The 17,944-nt window shown below is 37.2% G+C and overlaps 2 protein-coding genes across 2 annotated transcripts; one reads left to right on the top strand and one right to left on the bottom strand.

The window, feature by feature from the left end:
* Nucleotides 1–765: 765 nt before the first annotated feature.
* Nucleotides 766–8,041, bottom strand: LOC108223039 (uncharacterized). Its single transcript, XM_017397087.2, has 8 exons — nt 7,604–8,041; nt 6,378–6,746; nt 6,028–6,287; nt 5,337–5,478; nt 4,755–5,126; nt 4,525–4,656; nt 3,226–3,354; nt 766–3,147 (listed from the first exon to the last, which is right to left on the bottom strand). Exons 1-8 carry the CDS (start codon nt 7,730–7,732, stop codon nt 1,003–1,005), a joined length of 3,678 nt encoding a protein of 1,225 aa, XP_017252576.1. The 5' UTR covers nt 7,733–8,041; the 3' UTR covers nt 766–1,002.
* A 2,874-nt stretch (nt 8,042–10,915) lies between these two features.
* LOC108221311 (uncharacterized) lies at nt 10,916–13,032 on the top strand. The gene is made up of 2 exons (XM_017395199.1): nt 10,916–10,971; nt 12,081–13,032. Exons 1-2 carry the CDS (start codon nt 10,916–10,918, stop codon nt 13,030–13,032), a joined length of 1,008 nt encoding a protein of 335 aa, XP_017250688.1.
* Nucleotides 13,033–17,944: the final 4,912 nt, after the last annotated feature.

Here is a 17,944-nt window from a genome sequence, read left to right on the forward strand (position 1 = left end):
GAGGTTCGACAAATATAGTCATCCATATGAGATTGCCTATAATCATTGATAATGGTTGGGTGTGGTTGGAGTGTGGATTTTTGTAGAGGTTTGGCTATAATTTTTTTATTTATTTTTATTTTTTAGTGTGTCAATTAAGATTTTAGCTAAGAGTTTATCATAGTTGGAGATGCTCTTACAATTTTAACAAATCGTTATTTAAGGTTCAACAAAATTTATATAATTAGTTTTACATAATCATTATTTAATAAATTTTAACTTATCATTTTAGATTCAACAATTTATATAAATTATTATTTTAATTTTACATAATTATTATTCTATATCATTTTAATCAATTATATAAAATTTTATATAATTATTATTTTATTTTTTTTTGAATAAAAAAGACGACTTTCATTAACGAGGAAAATCATACAAGAGGGCCTCCAACAAAACCAATGAAGGAGACGTGAAAACGTTTGGGCAATTAAGCGAACAAGGTAATTTCATGAGCCACTTTGTTTGCTTGCCTTTTTAACAAAAGAGATAGAGGCCTATACTAGAATTTAACATTAAGCGACAGCTCTCCAATATATGACCCACCTATTATTTTAACCGATCTATTCCAAAAAAATGGTTTCCTGCATACCTGCTTGGCCCATTTCCTGCATACCTGCTTGGCCCAAATGGAACAAATAACAGTTGCAACTGCCACAAGAACAATAGACACCAACCAGTATATATTTGATTAAAGAAAAAAACAATAAGAATATGGGGAAAAAATACCATGAAACTTGTCTCAATCTCTTTCTATATAAAAATGAAGAAAAACAATTAAAAAAAGTCAAACAAAACTAAAGCACAGATAATTGCTTTGTTCTTTTGGGGAAAGATTATTTGTGTGCCATGTAAAGATCAAACTTCTGTCTAGCAAAAAAAATGGGAAAAAGAAAAAAATAAAACAAACTTCAGCTATAGGGACTGGTAATTAAGCCTCCTGAAACCTGCGCCAACTCGAATTCAGAAGATGGAGAACCTTATTCCATTACTGCCGTCAAACAAATTGTATTCTCCAACATCTTCCTTGTTGCAGTAGTGATCACCAACAGTATGATCTGATGATTTATTGGAAGGATCATCTCCAACAGTTGTCTTTGGTGGGAAAGGAGGAGATTTATAACCATTAGCAAGGGCAACTGGATCACCAAAATGAAAAAGTGAGAATCCTGCATTTCCGCATTCTGCTTTTCCAGATATCTTACTTGACTTGTCTTCTTCTGTTTTGGAAACCCTTTGAATGTTCATTTCATGATCATCTCCTTTGACCCCATCAAAGTCTAGTTTGTTGACATGTTCCATGGAATTCATGACATTCACCTGTTGAACCGGCTTGTAGACTGGCACATTGGCAGCGTTAAGTGTAGGAGGAGCCATATGCGGCAGGCTACTGTATGGAACAAAATGGGAGTTCCCATTTATACCAAATCCGAACGGGCTAGTAAGTACATAGTGGTTTGGGTGGGGTAAAGACACCAAACCTGAAGGTGATGACCAAGAAACTGGACTTTGATGATAAAATCCCATCGAAGGAGGTTGAAACAGAGGATAAGGCATGCTTTGGGAATTTACTGAGGGAAGCACACTTTGAGGTCGAAGATTCATATTACTAACATTTGGCATACTATTGGGGTACTCTTGCGCAACTTTTGCTGAAAAACTCCCTTGATCCTTGTGTACTCCGTTGTCTGAAGCTTTGATTTTAAAATGCTCACCACCATCTGCACTTTGCTTTTTTCCGATCCCAATATCAAGACGTTCATGAAAATCAGTTTGAAGGCTTCGTAAAGGTTCTCTATCTTTCGATTGGTTGCCATCATCAGAATCCGATGCAGAAGAGGATTCTGGATTTGGGGGGTTCAAAGATGATCCATTGCTGTCTCCCTCACTAAGACATGATGAGCAACTGTCAGAGTTAGATGTGCCAGTTAAAGAAGAGGATGTCATAGGGCACACATCAGCTTCAACATTGGTGACCTCCTTGTAGTACAGAGTGGTTTTTTCTTCAAAATGAAATCCGCCCTTACAGGTTTTTTTGTTGTCCTCATTCTTGTTTAAAACAGTATTCCCACCAGTTTCATTGCAGCTAATACCATCAGACGATTCAAAAGATTTATCAAGTTCCGTTGCATCAGCGCCAAAAGTGCAAGATCTCATTGTAACATCAGAATCTGATGTGCTTCGAACATACTTCTTCTGTGATTCCATAGGTTCCCAAACTTGCTTAGTTTGAGGTGAATCTCTTGTATAAGAATTTTTCCCTGTAACAAATTTGGTTTTAGGTCGGCCAACACCATCTCGCATGTAATCTACTTGATTATACCTTATTCCACGAAAATACGGCTTTGAAACATCCGAAGCTGATTCCGACTTGCAAACAGATTTACCTTCCCGACACATACGTGCAGCACAATGTGACTCTACCTTTGTTCTGTAATCATTTTGTTGGTAGCAGCTACAAGTATTATAACCATATCTCTCGCATACTCTGTTGGAACTATGCGACCTCTCAGCAAACTTGGACCCAGGGGTCCTAGGGTTTGATTTTGCAGGATTACACCTAGATAGCTTACCAAGTCCCATAGTCCTTGAAGTTTCAAAACGATCCCCCTGGTAATTTTGCTCCAATTTGCAATCCCTTCCCCCATTTTCCGGAACAGTTGAACAGCTCCTTCGGTCAGAAGATTTTGACTCTACTTCAATATCGTTTTGACCTTCAAATGAACCAAACTCGTCACTAAACCCACCATCAGGAAAGCCACCAGAGTTGTCCTGCATGCTTGAAAGATAATAGCCATTTAAAACCTGCTCATCTTGAATATCTGGTGACGTGGGTCTCGATGAAATGACATCACCTATCTCACAGTTTATTACATCCTCCCTGCTAATGAGATTAGACCCCTCCTCAACATTAGGCGCTAATTCCTCAATTCTTACGTCAAAAGCTACATGCTGGTCATTTTCACACAATTTCTTATCTTTGTCCTTTTCCTTCTCCCTTAATCTCTCTTTTCTTCGAAGCTTTTTTTCCCTTTCTTTCATTCTCCTCTTTTCCTTACGCTCTTCTTCTTGACGCTTTTCCTTCTCCTCTTCTTCAAGAAGTTTTGTCTAATAACAAGTATTAAACTGTTAATTAGAGTGGTTCATCCCTACTTGGGAAATTATCATTCTACAAATAATTATTACCTGTTTGGCCAATGTGATGATTTCCTTGCAGGCAACATGAACCCGTTCTTCCAGCAATTTCAGTGCAAGAGATACAAAAATGCTGTGTGCATTTTGACGTGCGGTTCCTTCTCTAAAAGCCTTTTCAACCTGTAGATAAATTACACTTCTTTGTAATCAGAATGCATTATATCGTGAAAACAAAAGGTCAAAATTTGGAATATGACAATCACAGGAAAATATCACCTTAATAAGTAGATATATTGCCTTTTTTTTAAATAAAAAAAGAAGAAGAAGATTTTCTTTCAGAATGAGTCAGCTGAAGCAACCCAAGTATACCAAAGTTGATATCTACAAAATGCCTCGAGATATATAAGTGGATCATGCATCCTATATATTGACCTCTTTACATCATTTCATTTCATTGGTCACTGAGGGTTGCTTTTAGCCTTCTCACATTTATCACAGAGACAAAGATACATGGAAATGAAGAGTTACACACACGGGAACATATCCATGCACTGGACACTATAGTTTCAATACTGATGATACAGACCTTATCCTGATTAGTGCATGGTAATGAGACAGCATGACTTTTTCATATAAAGATACGAGCTTCTTCTATTAGAGATTCTAACATAAATACATTAATCTTAAAGCTTTTATTTATACATATACTTATCACTTATCAGCTAATAATACATTGATTTAACAAAACAAGCACCTTTTACAGAAGCCATACATATACAATTTATTATTTTGAACAACACCACTATCAATCTATCACGAAGGACCGTGTTAATAACTCTCATTTATAACAATACCAATGCATTCATTTTCTTCTCCCTTTCGCCCCATTTCTATCCTTCTTTTTGCATATCAGCTTCATTATTTTCATTAAAGGATCAGACACATAAAGGATATCATGTCCGACAAAGGTATTATAGCCAGATTGCAAGAGTTAATATAATAGTATAATATTATGGAATTGATAATAAGCTCCACACTATACTGATTAAGCTTTAAATCTTTTGTTTTTAACATGTAACTTACAATAATTACCATGTAAATTACTTTATTACCCATAGGATGAATGAACACATAAAATGTATCGGGGTAATTATGGCAAATTTTTTACAACTGGGCTTAAACGGTAGAACGCAAAGCTTATTTATCAATTTTCACTATATATATGTTGTGTAAGGTATTATAGCCGGAACGGAAGAATCAATGTAATAGAGTTATATTTGTACATATTTTTTTGAAGACAAAAACAAAAAGAAAGAGGACTGGACTATATATGCATCAAACAGAACACACCTGTTCCTTAAAAATAACAGTTGCGGCATCTAGAAGAAATTCCCGTGCAAGTTCAGGACTCTTCGCATGTTTTTGGGGACGGGAGCATTCTCCATCTATGTCATTTCCATCCTTATCCATGGTTTCATCATCCTGTGAATGATGGTAAGGTTTCATAAACCATCCACGAGAAAGAAGGTAAGAGCAACAAAAAACTGCACGAAAAACAAATAATAGCGCACAAGACTTGCCTCTTCTTCTTCTGCTTCTTCGGCATGTTCAAAAAACCTTCTAATGCTTTCTCCTCTGGTAATAGTGACAAAACCATCACCAACCACAAGCCTGCAATGAACACATTGTTTCCCCTTCATAGCATGAGCTTTCACAGAAAGTTCAGTGCAGCGTCCATCCTTTTTCCATGCCCTTAGGGTGATATAGCATGCATTTAAACCTCCAAGATTTAGACTGCTAATCCGTGCCTTTCCCCTCAGGCCAACATTTTCAAACCCAAAAATGTCAGATTTTCCTTCTCCGCTTCCAAGTGCCCATTCAAAGTGATGGTATGTTCCGAATGTGTCCAGGAAGGTTTGATGCCAATCAGCCTGGACTGTATCATGAGTTACCTATAGCCCAGGGAAGATGAAATAATATCACTTTTAAAAACTAGAAAACCAACATCAATTGAAGTAACAAGACTGCAAATGTGAACAACAAACTCATAAGAATTTAAAAGAAACACCAAATCACCAACTATGACAAACATAATTATCAAAATTTAGTGTGTGAGAAGTGTGCTTATTTGAGCAAGTTACCACCATATCGGTATAACACACCTCATACTGGAAGCTTGTATCTGATGCACAAAACCAACTGGTGCAGCGAGGTTCCCTTCGAATGCGCTTCAGTTCCTTTAATTCTTTAAACTCTCGAATAACATTCCTTCTGCAATCTCTACAAAATCTCTTGCTGTCGAACCTGTTGTACAAGACCAGATCATTTAGTTGACAAGGTATAAAATTATAATTTTCAGTCTTCTAAATTACATTGATTTCCTCATAATTTTAGCTCTTCTATATAACTGGTTTATGTTATAACGAAGAGAAGGGATATCTCTCATCCTTATTTCTGTACTGTACCATAGTTTATTGTGCGACTTCTACTCTCATAAACTATTGCTTTAATGGCTGATACTTCTGTAAGTGAATTGTTAGATCAGTCGGTAAACTTCTATTATGGATTAGCTTGAAAGTTTCCCAATATGATGTGGTTGCTTTTAAAGACACGGAACAGTTCAAAAATTTACTCTTCTCTTTTGAAAATTAACTTTGCAGCTACTTTAATCATAACAAATGCCATTCACCAGAATGATAATGGATCATGATAAAGATGTAACGCCAGCACCACACATGGCATATGCAAGTGCAAGATTGTTGCCTCTTGATTTTCAAAATACCCCTCCAAATTGAATCTGACACGGTAAAGCTTTTTAGAAGAGAAAAGAGACGAGGGAAAAAAACCACAAACCTGTACATCAAACGTTCAATAAAATCTTCTTCTTTCATTCTTAGCAGAGATTGTCGAGTTTCCTCTCCTAGAGCTGACCAAAAATCAACCAATGTGTCAACAGAAAGTCTGGCAGTATGCAGTGCACACGTTTCCCTGGTCCCATGTCCTCTGCCGTAACCTGTCATCCCTTGACTTATCCATCCTCGGCCTCCACCACCACAAGCATCTGGATAAAGTAGCTCCCTTTCCCTTTCTCGTGCTCGAGCACTGTCAAAGACCTGACCCAGACAAGGTGTAACTTACTTTAAGTTACCAGACAGATCATGAAAAGAAGGAAAATTGATCAACACAAAAACGGAGATAATTACAATTTGGAGCCCTTTAAGAGATTTGGAATACAAATAGCAATCCAAAAGAGTGAGTGTGCCATCTTTAGTAGTAGTCAGACCTCCCCAGGGATGGACAGATGGATCTTGCAAAGCATTATGACCACCATTGGCAATCCACATATCACTATCGCTTCTGTTTTTCAAGGGCCCCACTCTGTTACAAGGAAGAGGACCAAGAGTTCCATCATGTAGTAAAGCCTTCCCATACATGACAATCTGCAAAAAACCTTCGAGCAGCAACCCATTACATCTAGAACAGTACATATTCTTACGAGCTTGCTCAAAAAGGGTTTGCTTATCAATTCTCAAGAGCTCTTGACGAGCTTGTGGCAACAGCTCACTCCAGAACTACAATGCAAGAGACATGCCTTGTTAGCTTTATAGCACATAGTTTATGTAGTTTACTGTCAATCAAGAATTAAAGATAATGAATCCTACTCAATCCTGATTACAATAACCATCGCTACTTCTAACACATTGCACCGCCAAATATGTGAGAAAGGCATACTAAATTGAATTGCAAAGCAAAGAAAAGAAAAGTGAAGTCATGGATAAATAATAGAAGGAATACTTAAAAAAATTGTAGTGTGGATATGATGATCTTTATAATCAGTAAAACTGAATATTTGCTTTTGGATACCATATTAAGAAAACCGTAACTACTCAAGACAAGTAAGCAAATTAAATAATATCAGTATTAAAACAAGATTAACACTGTGACGACATCGATATACAGCATACTTATCATAAATAGCAGGATCATACAGAATATGTCCCAAATAAGAAAGTATTGGTTCCTAATTAAACCTCAAAACGCAACGAACACTGCTAGGGGTCCCAAAGCAAATTCCAAAATCCACATACCGACTATAACTTAGTGAATCACATATGTAAACAACCCCCTTTCCGCCCCCTCTATTTACTAGATTACAAACCAACCACACATTTCCTCTTAATCATTTAATTTCCCATTCCAGATATAATTTAGAAACCCTAGCATTTCCAACAGGCAATTAGAACACAATCAGACATTAAATTTAACTCGAAAAAACACTCAACATTCAATAATCACCAGTGTGAGATCCAAAATGAAGCTCAAAACTATTCAATCAAATTACTTAATATCACATACAACAAAATCAACACAGCAAAAACAATTCACAATCACAAAACAACACAAACACATACATAAGAAAATAATATACCTTCTGGAGCTGATTGTAGCTAACATCGCCGCGATGCTTGGACCAGAAGCCATTAACCGATCCATCCGAACACGACATGGTAAAATCGGTGAATTCAGCGTTATCATTTCTCTGCGGTAATCCTGGCATCTTTTAAACTGATTTAAATTGATTAACCAATCCTCCCATTACAATTCAACCACATAAACACAAGAAAAACACGTAAATGAAATAGAATCCACTACAAAAATGTTTAATTCAATTCATATAACCACCAATTCTCAGATCGAACAAAATTAAATTAATTTAGATCGATTTATATACACAGATGTGTTGCGTTGCCGCATATATAAATCGATTGATGAACAAGAATGGAGATTTATATATAGGGTTTTTTTGGGTGATGAGATTTGGGCGAGGTGTTTGTGTGTGTGTTTGTGTGTGTAAATGTGTATATATAGGGGGGGTGGAGATTGGAGAATGAGTGTTTTGGGGGGTTGAAACATAAAACTACCGCGGCGATTGCACGGTTAAAATTATGGAATAAAGGAGAAGCTGTACGGTAAAGATTGTTAATTTACAGGTGCCATTTTCGCCTATTTATACTTTGTCTCTTGCTTTGTAGAAGGCATTTCTAAATTTTATGCTGTGTTGCTTCCTTTTATCTGCACGTCTTGGGATTCCAAATTATTGTTTTTCTCAACTTTATAATCACATTTAGTTTAATCTCAGTTCAAATTAGCCGCTCAGTGTTTAAAATTTAATTTAAAATTGCCTTAAAAAAAATTTAATTTAAAATGAAATTTTAGAGATATTAAGATATATATATATACTCCCTCCGTCTCTCTGAAATGTATACATATGGATTGGACACGGATACTAAGAAAATTGTATAAAATAATGTAAAGTAAGGAGAAAGAAAAAGAAAAGTGGGTAAAGTAGTGGGACCCATTAATATACAATTGATAGATTTGGAAAAGTAGTTGAAAGTAGTGGGTGCGTGGGGTTTTTATATTATAAAATCTTACTATTCGGGGAAAGTTTTGAAATTTATAGAATTGAGTGGGACATCCAAAAAAGAAAAGTGTATAGAATTAAATGGGACGGAGGGGGTATTGTGTTATTTAACTATTCGACTATATAAGAAGATTGTGGAAGGGGGTTGAATATAATCTTTACGTTTTTTTCGAGATTAATAAGTTTATTTGACACTAAGCAAATAAACACATGTGCAATAATAAAATTAAAATAAACAAAAATTCTGTTAAATTTCAGGTTGGGGTTTTCTTCTCTCCTGAGTTATTCATATTGAAGAACTTTTTTGTGTTTTTGAACACTGCTGCATAATAGAGAATGAAGAGTTAACCTTTACAAGATATATTGCTTTTCTATACTATGTTACTAATCCCTCCTATTTTTCTAGACAACTTAAAATGAAATACAATATTTGGTTATTTATCTCAAGTTTATTGTTTTTTGAACCACAGATAAATAAAATAACCATTCAAGAAACAACTGTTGTCCCTACTCTTTTTCGTACTTGCACATTTGTGAAAATATTTATTTTCTTGACACAGTAGCCTTTTTGAATATTTTCCTATTGTGTAGCTTGAAAATGGTAGGTTTTGAGTTCATCAAAATAAGACTAAGCCTATTTATAGTTTAGCTTCCAAAATAGTTGTATTTTCTCTATACAATCCATGTGACTCATGTCTTTTCTTTGTGTTGTAGCTATCAACTGATAATCTCTTAATTTAGCAATTGACGAGTCAATAAACAATCCTGATAGCTTTATTGACTAATCGTTGATAGCTTCTTTATTTATCAGTCCATGGCTCATTCTTCGCTAGTTTTTGATGGATTGAATAACAGTTGATGAATCTTGTATTGCTTATCCATTGATAGCTTGATTTAGCCATTGATCTTCATTTCACTTGTGCAGCTTACATGACTAGAAATATTTAAAATTTGACATCCTAACTACACATTCATTAATAGACCAAAAGCCTTATCAATTGATCAACTACTAATACTGAAAATTTTTTACTTCCCAAATTTATCAATCGATTATTATTTCTAGAAGAAAGTTAATAGTTACTTAAACTTCCCAAACTTTTACTTTATTTATACGATTAAAATTTTTGGGAGACCACAATTATCCTGGAGTATTGGAGACCAACATCTGATCCGTCCATTTTATTTTCATTTAACGATTGCCATTAGCTATATTTTCTTTTTTTTATTAAATTCTGTAAAAAATGTACATGCACATATATAAAACAATAATATGGTATTAACTATTTTTAAGGAACAGTTACACATGCAAACAAAATTTCTGGATTGTAGTTATATATATCGTTTCTTGTTTATCTCTATCTACTATGCATATTTCTGCACTCTCGATTATCGCATTTCTTATATTATACATTTCTTATTAAGTCTCATGCTACTAATTCATCAAATCAAGCCGGAATGACTGATGCATTTGTGATGCAGTACATATGTTAAATATCTAAATCAGGTTAATGGTTGTTTGTTCAGCAAATTACATGTATATATTCTAAAAAAAAAGTAAGAACGATGGCTCCGTGTTGCGGATGAACAACTCTGGTTGCAAAAACGGTCGTCCTGTAATGATCTCCAACTTATAGGATAAAACTTGAGTTGTAACCTGTAACTACCGATTTTATATGAGCTAAGTACGAGATGTTGTTCTGAATGATACGTTTTTTTCCCTACATACTTGCCCCTAAACGTATGTACATATACGGGACATTTTATTTAAAAAAAAATTGTTTTAATTATTGAGTAATCACGGCCGTTGTTTTGTCTTATGATTGAACGGTTGTTTCTTTGGTCTCCAAGAACTTCAAAAGATGATATCGTCCGCTGAACCCGACTCTATATATATATATATATATATATAAGTAATCATTTATATTAGATATATTAAAAAAATTAAAACCAAATATTTATGAAGTTTCCATATATAGTATTTATTATTCTCTTTTTATTATTATAAAAATAAAAGCTTTAATTAAAAATTTAAATATAATTTTTACAAATTTTTATATGAATATATTTATCCAAAATTATTTTTCATTAAAAAATTAAGGGGTTTCTTCACAAATACCCAAACTTATCAAGTTTTTTGCAAAAATGCTGTAATTTTTCCAAAAAAATTGTAAAAATACTATCTTCCAAATCAAAAATATAAAAATAAAAAAAATTGCAACCATATCTACAACGGCTAGCAATCATATATCCAATGATAAATGCAACTTTAGAAAAATTGATTAAGAATTTTGTATAATAAATTTCAAGGGATTGCACATGCCGAAAAATGAGTACCCATTCGGGGCAAATATTAATATCACAAAATTAACCAGGTAATCAACTAAAAGCGACCAACTAAAAACAACCAACGTCCTTCCTCATTCGGGGTCCCTATTATGTTATAATCCAGCCCACCACAACCTAATGTATCCCACTATCCCAGTATCTAGAGCCCGTCCATACAAATACACAAAGCACGGGAGGAAAAAAAACTAGCCATGTTTCAGCCTATCATCAAAACCAAAACCTCATATGTAAAAAAATTCCCCGAAACAAAAATCAAGCATCCATTTGACTGTTCCCTCTCTTCCTCGTCTCAATTTTCAGTTTTAGTTGTATTTCAGCGATGCTCCTCAGTCCCCACTATTCTTTTCGATTACTGTAGTTATAAGATCATGTAAGTAATTATTATACTCCCTCCGTTTCATAATACATGTCCACTTTTAAATAAATTACGCATATTAAGAAACACTAACTTTCTTAGAAAACATTCATTTATTATTATATTTATTGCATTGACCAAATATAATATATGATAGATATTTGATCTAGGAAAAATAACTTGATAAGATGTGGTATACACCTCATCTTGAAAATACAAATTTTGACTACAATTCATTGAAAATGGAAATGGACAAATAATTTGAAACACTTTTTTATTATCAATAGTGGACATGTAATATGAAACAGAGGGAGTACTAATTTAAATATTTTGTAAAATTACGCTGGATAATTGATTGTATTTATAATTTGTAGTTATATGTTGATTTGTATTGATTAATTAGTTAATTGTTACGAATTAGACATTATACAGCTTTCTAGAGGTTAATTGTTAATGGTTGGCTAATGAATTAACTTTTGTATAAAACAAATTTTTCAAGCATAATTTTTTGTTGTATGAATTTTTATTAAATATTAAATTTGTAGAATAAATGACAGTAATCAAACAAGATTAAATACATATATCAATAATTAGTTGGCTATAATGGGTTGCTCTCGATTTTGTTCCCGTCAGTGGCCACTGTCCAGGATCTAGGGGAGTAGTATATTTTATCAATTTAACTTGTTTAGTTATTTACTTTATTTATAATATTATTTTAACACAATGTAGGAGTCAAGATCGAAAGAGGAAGACATAATTTTCTTATTTTACTACTCCTAGTGCGAATCCGAGTACTACTACAACTCCAAATCCAATTCCTACGGCTACTCCTAACGTGACTCCTACTCCTAGTGTGACTCCTACACCTTGTGTCACTCCTATTGATCTTGCATCCCTTGAACGTGATCGCGGGTTACGTCGTCCGATTTGGAAGTATCCGCCTAATGTACAAGATGACATTAGACTTGAATACAATAGATTGGGACCATGTCAACTTCAATTGAGGAAAGAGCAATATCCACCAACTCAATTTGGAAGTCAACGTCTTCGATTTCAAGTATCTTGGGTTAACACATTCCCTTGGCTAGAGTATTCGATTTCCAAAGATGCAGCGTTTCGTTTTCCATGTTTCTTGTTTCAAAAATATGCATCTAGTCAAGTAGCATTTACTATTGATGGAATTAGGTGTTGGAAAAGGGTGAATGATAATAACAAATGTTCTTTCTTGGTACACGTTGGAACTCCTAATTTAACACATGGAAAGACAATCAAATCTCTTGAAAGGTTGCAGAATGTTACAAGACATATTGACAAGGTCGTAAATTTTCAACCTTCGGAAGAGGTAAAGAAAAATAGATTGAGATTAGGAACTACTATAGAGTCTATTTTATGGATAACTTTGCAAGCATGTGCAATACGAGGTCATGATGAATCATCAACTTCTCACAACAGAGGTAATCTTATTCAGATGATTAAACTTATGGGAAGAATATATGTTGATATTTTAAATGTTGTTTTGGAAAATGCACCAAAGAATGCTATGTACATTGCTCCAACAATACAAAAAGATATTTTGCATATCCTTGCTTCTAAAGTAAGAAAGAAAATTTGTGATGAGATAGGAGGATCTAAGTTTTGCGTTTTAGTTGATGAAGCAATAGATGCATCACGTAAAAAACAAATGGCTATCGTGCTTAGGTTTGTTGATGTTCATGGCGTCATATGTGAATGATTTTTTGATATTGTTAATGGTTCTGACACAACATCATCAACTCTTAAGAAAGAAATATCTGATGTTCTTACACGGAATAACTTGAGCATTTATGATATGAGAATATGATGGTGCTAGTTGTTGTGAGAGGAATTGATACAACACCCCCAGAACCGTATAGCACAATTATAGGGATATTTATTATAACTACGAAAATCACGGCTAGCTTTTAGGGGCTACCGTTAACATAAACTAAAGAAAAACAAATGTGTTTAAGGGCTGAGCTTGCAAAGAACCAAACAACGAGGCCGGAATTATGGAATTCCGTCCTGCAATTGCCCGGAAATGTACGTCACAAAGGTTACACGTGCCTCTCTTTAGAGTGTAGAACTCGTGAGTAAATGAATCTGAATCCGTCCCTTTGCAAGGTGCCTACATACCCTATTTATAGGGATCAAGCCCATGTAGTTCTCGATTTAGGACTCTGAAGAGATAAGCTCTTATCCCCTCTAGTTTAGGATAAAACAACTTACCCTTGTGATTATCTAGCGGCATCCCACTCCAAGTAGGTCACTTGAAGCCTTCATCTTCAATATATATCCGAATATTCATGAATTATCTCCACCTCATTGTAATTATCTCCATAATGCACGTATTTATCCCTTAATTTGTAGATGAATGATAGCTGATATACTCCCAATATACTTCCAACTCGTCCTCCAAGAAACAAGGAAGAAGAGTCATGCTTGGAGTCTACCTGCCGTTCTGCCCAGGCGGCGGAAGCCCTGCCAGCGGCATCCCCTAACTAAAGCCCTGCAGCTGCAAGCCAGGATGCACTTAGCGGTAACCCCTACCAGAGGTAACCCCTAAAGCGCCTTCAGGTGCAACCCCATTCTGATGGCAGCCTCCATTATGCTTCCAGTGCAAGCCCGTATATCTTCTTGCACACCTTCACTAGTTCACCCAACCATGGTGAAGCCCAATACCATTCTCCAAATAACTCCAGCAAGCCCAAGTAAAGCCCAAATAATATGATGGGCTATAAAATAAACCCAGGGAGATTTTATGGCACAACAACTACCCCCCGATTCCATGGGTTAATCGTAAATTATTTCTAAGCTTACGTGGGCGTAGCCCGCTGTAAGAAACAAGAAATAATTCAGATATACCTCGTACATAATTATAAAACCAATTATATTAATTTACTGCAACTACCGTAAGCCTTGAATATGTGTTCCCGAAAATAATTAAAACCATTTTCAAAAATTGTATCCAAGCTTTCACAAATCCATTTCCGCCTCTTCAGTTTCCCGCGTGCGTCACGATAGCTTGTGATAAGGCTAATCCCAACAATTTCGGGGCTTAATCTCTAAAATTCAAATCAATTTGAATTGTAACAAAACCCCCCTAAATAAGTGGTGTGATAAGTGGATTTTATATCCACTTGGAAGCCTTCGTTTTGACTTAAATGGATGATCTGGCCTCAAGCTTTTGATGTTTTTGATATGTTTTAGTGTGATGTTGAGTAGGTTTATTTGGAGGAGAACGAAGAGGAGATTCATAGCTTTCATTGAAAAAAAACGGCGAAGCAATCGGATGCGCGAGTCAAAAGTTATGGACAAAGAAGTGGGCTGCTGAATTGGGGCACCCGCCCCAAATCTGGCGCACCTGCCCCATTGGCGCACCCGCCCCAAATCTGGCGCACCCGCACCAAACCGGCAGCGAATTTAGGCCCGTTTGCCCGTTTCTGATCCGTTTCGAGGCCCGATCGCTGGGGAAGTTTAAGAAAGGCTTGGGGGACTAAAGTAATAACCTAGAAACATTCCAAGGAGCACGTGACGGCTACGGAGAAGATCAAGATCGAATTTCATAGTTTTGACCTTTGTAATTCTTCGAAGGAGGCGTAACTTTGGATGCTCATTCGGATTTGTTTCGAAACTCCCTTTTTACTCTTTTGATATTGTTTAGAATATTCAGTACCATGTTTACATTCGAACCCATGATGATGAGAAGTTCGATTATGAGCTAATCATTATCGTGGGATTCTAGCGGATTTATATATGGATTTCAGTAGTTGATTTGCCTTAATTATTTATGTGATGAATGTTTGATTTCTTCGTATTGGTTGTGCTTATTCGTCTTGGATGCGTAGCTAACATCTTGGATTGTGTGTTAATCTTTATTGAAGCGACAGTGGATATATTGATTTAGAACTTGCCATGCGAACATAGGATTATGTATTCGATATACATGATTAGTGGTGTGATTTTACTCATCTTGCATTGCCCTATGTAATCTTGATAGATAACTTGTTCTTCAACCGTTATGCTTTCAAATTCTATAGACATATAGGGTCTAAGCATAATTGGTGTCTGTTTACCTTCTATCTTAATTGTGGATGTGTAGCAGTATGGTGCACGTATAACGACAGTTAGCGTGTATTAGTTTCGTGTTATCTGATTAGTTATCAACCATCACATATCGATAAGGCATAGCTCTGAATGAAGTATATAATGAAGTTAGAATCCCATGTTTTATTCTCCATAGTAATTCGATTTTAATTCTCTTAGTTATAATTCGACTTAATTAGTTAATTTAGTTAAAACCAACCAAATTGTTACTTGTCTAAGCATTGAATAATAATCATACATTGGTGCATAAGTACATATTTCTGAATACACCAGTCTCTGTGGGAACGAACTGAATTTGATTCTATACTACTTGTGACCACGTACGCTTGCGTGATTTTGTACGAACATGGTGCAGTCGTAGAGGCCTATCACACCTCTACCTCTTCAGCCACCCACCTAGACCTCGGGAAGCCCTGCATCATCAAGGCAACCTCTGCGTCTCTCCACTCACAGTGTGCCACCTGGTGGGGCTGTTCCCCACTCCCTACTGCTATATATACACATGCACAAAGCCTCACTCCTCTTTTCTTTTATCTCTTAAACTCTTCACTTTTCTCTCCCTCTTCCAACCGAAGCACTTCCAGACGCAATCTGCTCTTCTTCCCCGGCGCTCACTTCTCCGTCTCCGTTTCCAACTTCCGACCAAAAGGTATGCTTTCTTCGAGTCTTTGTCCATATTTTTCCTCTGCATTTGCTCCATATCTGTGACTAAATGTTTATATGATCCATGCTTGGTTTTCACATTTTGTTTCTTTTCGACTGTTCACCTCGGCATGCGTGCACACACCCGCATTTGTCTTGATTGAGGTTATTATGTCAGATTAAACTGCTACTTTGCCCTGCATGCTCTTGTAATCGACCGCACACATCAATTTTATGAATGTGCACACACCACCGGCTTTAATTGACTCCGATTAGGCTCTGTTTGTTTCCCGACTGGGTTATCGCCCTTGGTGTTGTTGCGTTGCTTTGGAGCCCTGATCGTAACCCTAGATTGTAAACCCTAGGTTCCCAATCGCCTCTAGGGGAAACCCCTCTCTTATGATTGAACCCCTTTTGTGTGTTTTTATCTGCCTTGGATGCCCCGTTGTGTGATTTGCTGTGTTGTACTTGCTTAGCTTGTAGTTTAGAGTAACTAGTGAACGTCGATTGTCGTGGTTGAGGCTAAGGTTAGAATTGGGCTTCCCGTTAGCAAGCGGAGAAGACGAACCGTCGTCCGTAGCCCATACCATTCCCTTTCGAGGGAGACTGTCCCCTTGCACCTTAGGGCTCCAACTGGAGCCTTTCCCCTCCTGCTTCACACCCATAGGGCTCCACTTTTTGCAGCCCAGCTTTCCGCAGGCCCTCTTTTTCTCTTCTCTTCTTTTTTCTTTCGACCCCTTCGCCTCCTGTTGAGTCCTCTGTTAACCCATCCTTTCCTTTTGTAGATGTCTCAAGGATCCATGTCCTCCCACTCTTCCCAATCTGCCACCAGCAAGGCTCCCGTGATTGCGGTCGACACAGGGTCTTCTTTCAGCTCAGACCCGCACCCTGCTCAGCCACTCCTAGGGGTTAGCTCTAGGACCCGCTCCAAGCGCAGCTCGATGGTGAAGGAGCTCAACTGGACCACCTCTGAGTCTAGCCAGACGGACGGGACCCCGGGCCTCCCGCTAGATATTGCTGCTGAAGCCCTCGAGGGGAGCTCCGAGGAGGTTGAACGGGAAGCCGAGGCTTCCGTCAAGGTGGTGGAGCCTCCAGCTGTGGTCCTAGCTTGCGAGCATATGGACTCCATCATGACTCCTGCTAGGCTGCAATCCCTCCTGGAGTCCTGCAACCCTGGTTGCACTTTGGTGATCCCGAAGCCTGGAGAGAGGTGTCACCGCTTCGACACCCTCAAGACGGACACCAACTACCCCAACGCCGTGCTCTCCTCCCAGTTCTTCAGGCTGGGCCTGTCTCTTCCTCTCCATCCTTTCATCCTGGAGGTTCTGGACTTCTATAAGGTCTCCCCCATGCAGCTCACCCCCAACTCTTACCGCATGGCGGTCTGTCTCTACATCCTCTATGACATCCACCATGGGGTGAGGATGTCTGCCTTGGAGTTGGGCTGGTTCTTCCAGCTGAAGCTCACCGGGAGGACCCCAGGGTTCTTTTACCTAACTGCCTGGAATACCCATCACAAGAAGGGTATTAAGGGTAACCGCCAATCAATGTCGGATTGGCAGAAGCTCTTCCTCTACTTCCATGACTGCCCAGTCTACAGGAAGGACTTCAATCTCTCCCCCAGTAAGCCAGTTTTCCCCTTGTCTATTGTCTAGTTTAACCCTCTAGGTTTCCCGTTTAGTTTCCTTATGCTTTTGTTTGTTGTAGACATGCCAGTGCAGACCTCTTTGGCGGGAGAGTACCTTGAGAGAGCCAAGCATGTGTTGGGGCTATCCACCAAGCTAGGTGATGGCTCCAGCCTGCTTACTCCAGAGAATCTGGAGAGGCTCGGGTTTTCCACTATGGTGGTTGATGCATCCCCTGTTGACGAGGGGGATGCA

The sequence above is a fragment of the Daucus carota genome, chromosome 5 (assembly GCF_001625215.2).
Source record: "Daucus carota subsp. sativus chromosome 5, DH1 v3.0, whole genome shotgun sequence".
In the NCBI taxonomy this organism is placed as follows: domain Eukaryota; kingdom Viridiplantae; phylum Streptophyta; class Magnoliopsida; order Apiales; family Apiaceae; genus Daucus; species Daucus carota.

What these genes read in the sequence shown, in the direction of transcription:
- LOC108221311 (XM_017395199.1), top strand. Translation starts at nt 10,916, where the DNA reads ATGCCGAAAAATGAGTACCCATTCGGGGCAAATATTAATATCACAAAA. An exon ending in AATATCACAAAATTAACCAG is followed by an intron (nt 10,972 to 12,080) that starts GTAATCAACTAA and finishes TACTACTCCTAG; the next exon opens with TGCGAATCCGAGTACTACTA.
- LOC108223039 (XM_017397087.2), bottom strand. Translation starts at nt 7,732, where the DNA reads ATGCCAGGATTACCGCAGAGAAATGATAACGCTGAATTCACCGATTTT. An exon ending in GCTACAATCAGCTCCAGAAG is followed by an intron (nt 6,747 to 7,603) that starts GTATATTATTTT and finishes CTTGCATTGTAG; the next exon opens with TTCTGGAGTGAGCTGTTGCC. An exon ending in ATACAAGCTTCCAGTATGAG is followed by an intron (nt 5,127 to 5,336) that starts GTGTGTTATACC and finishes CCTGGGCTATAG; the next exon opens with GTAACTCATGATACAGTCCA.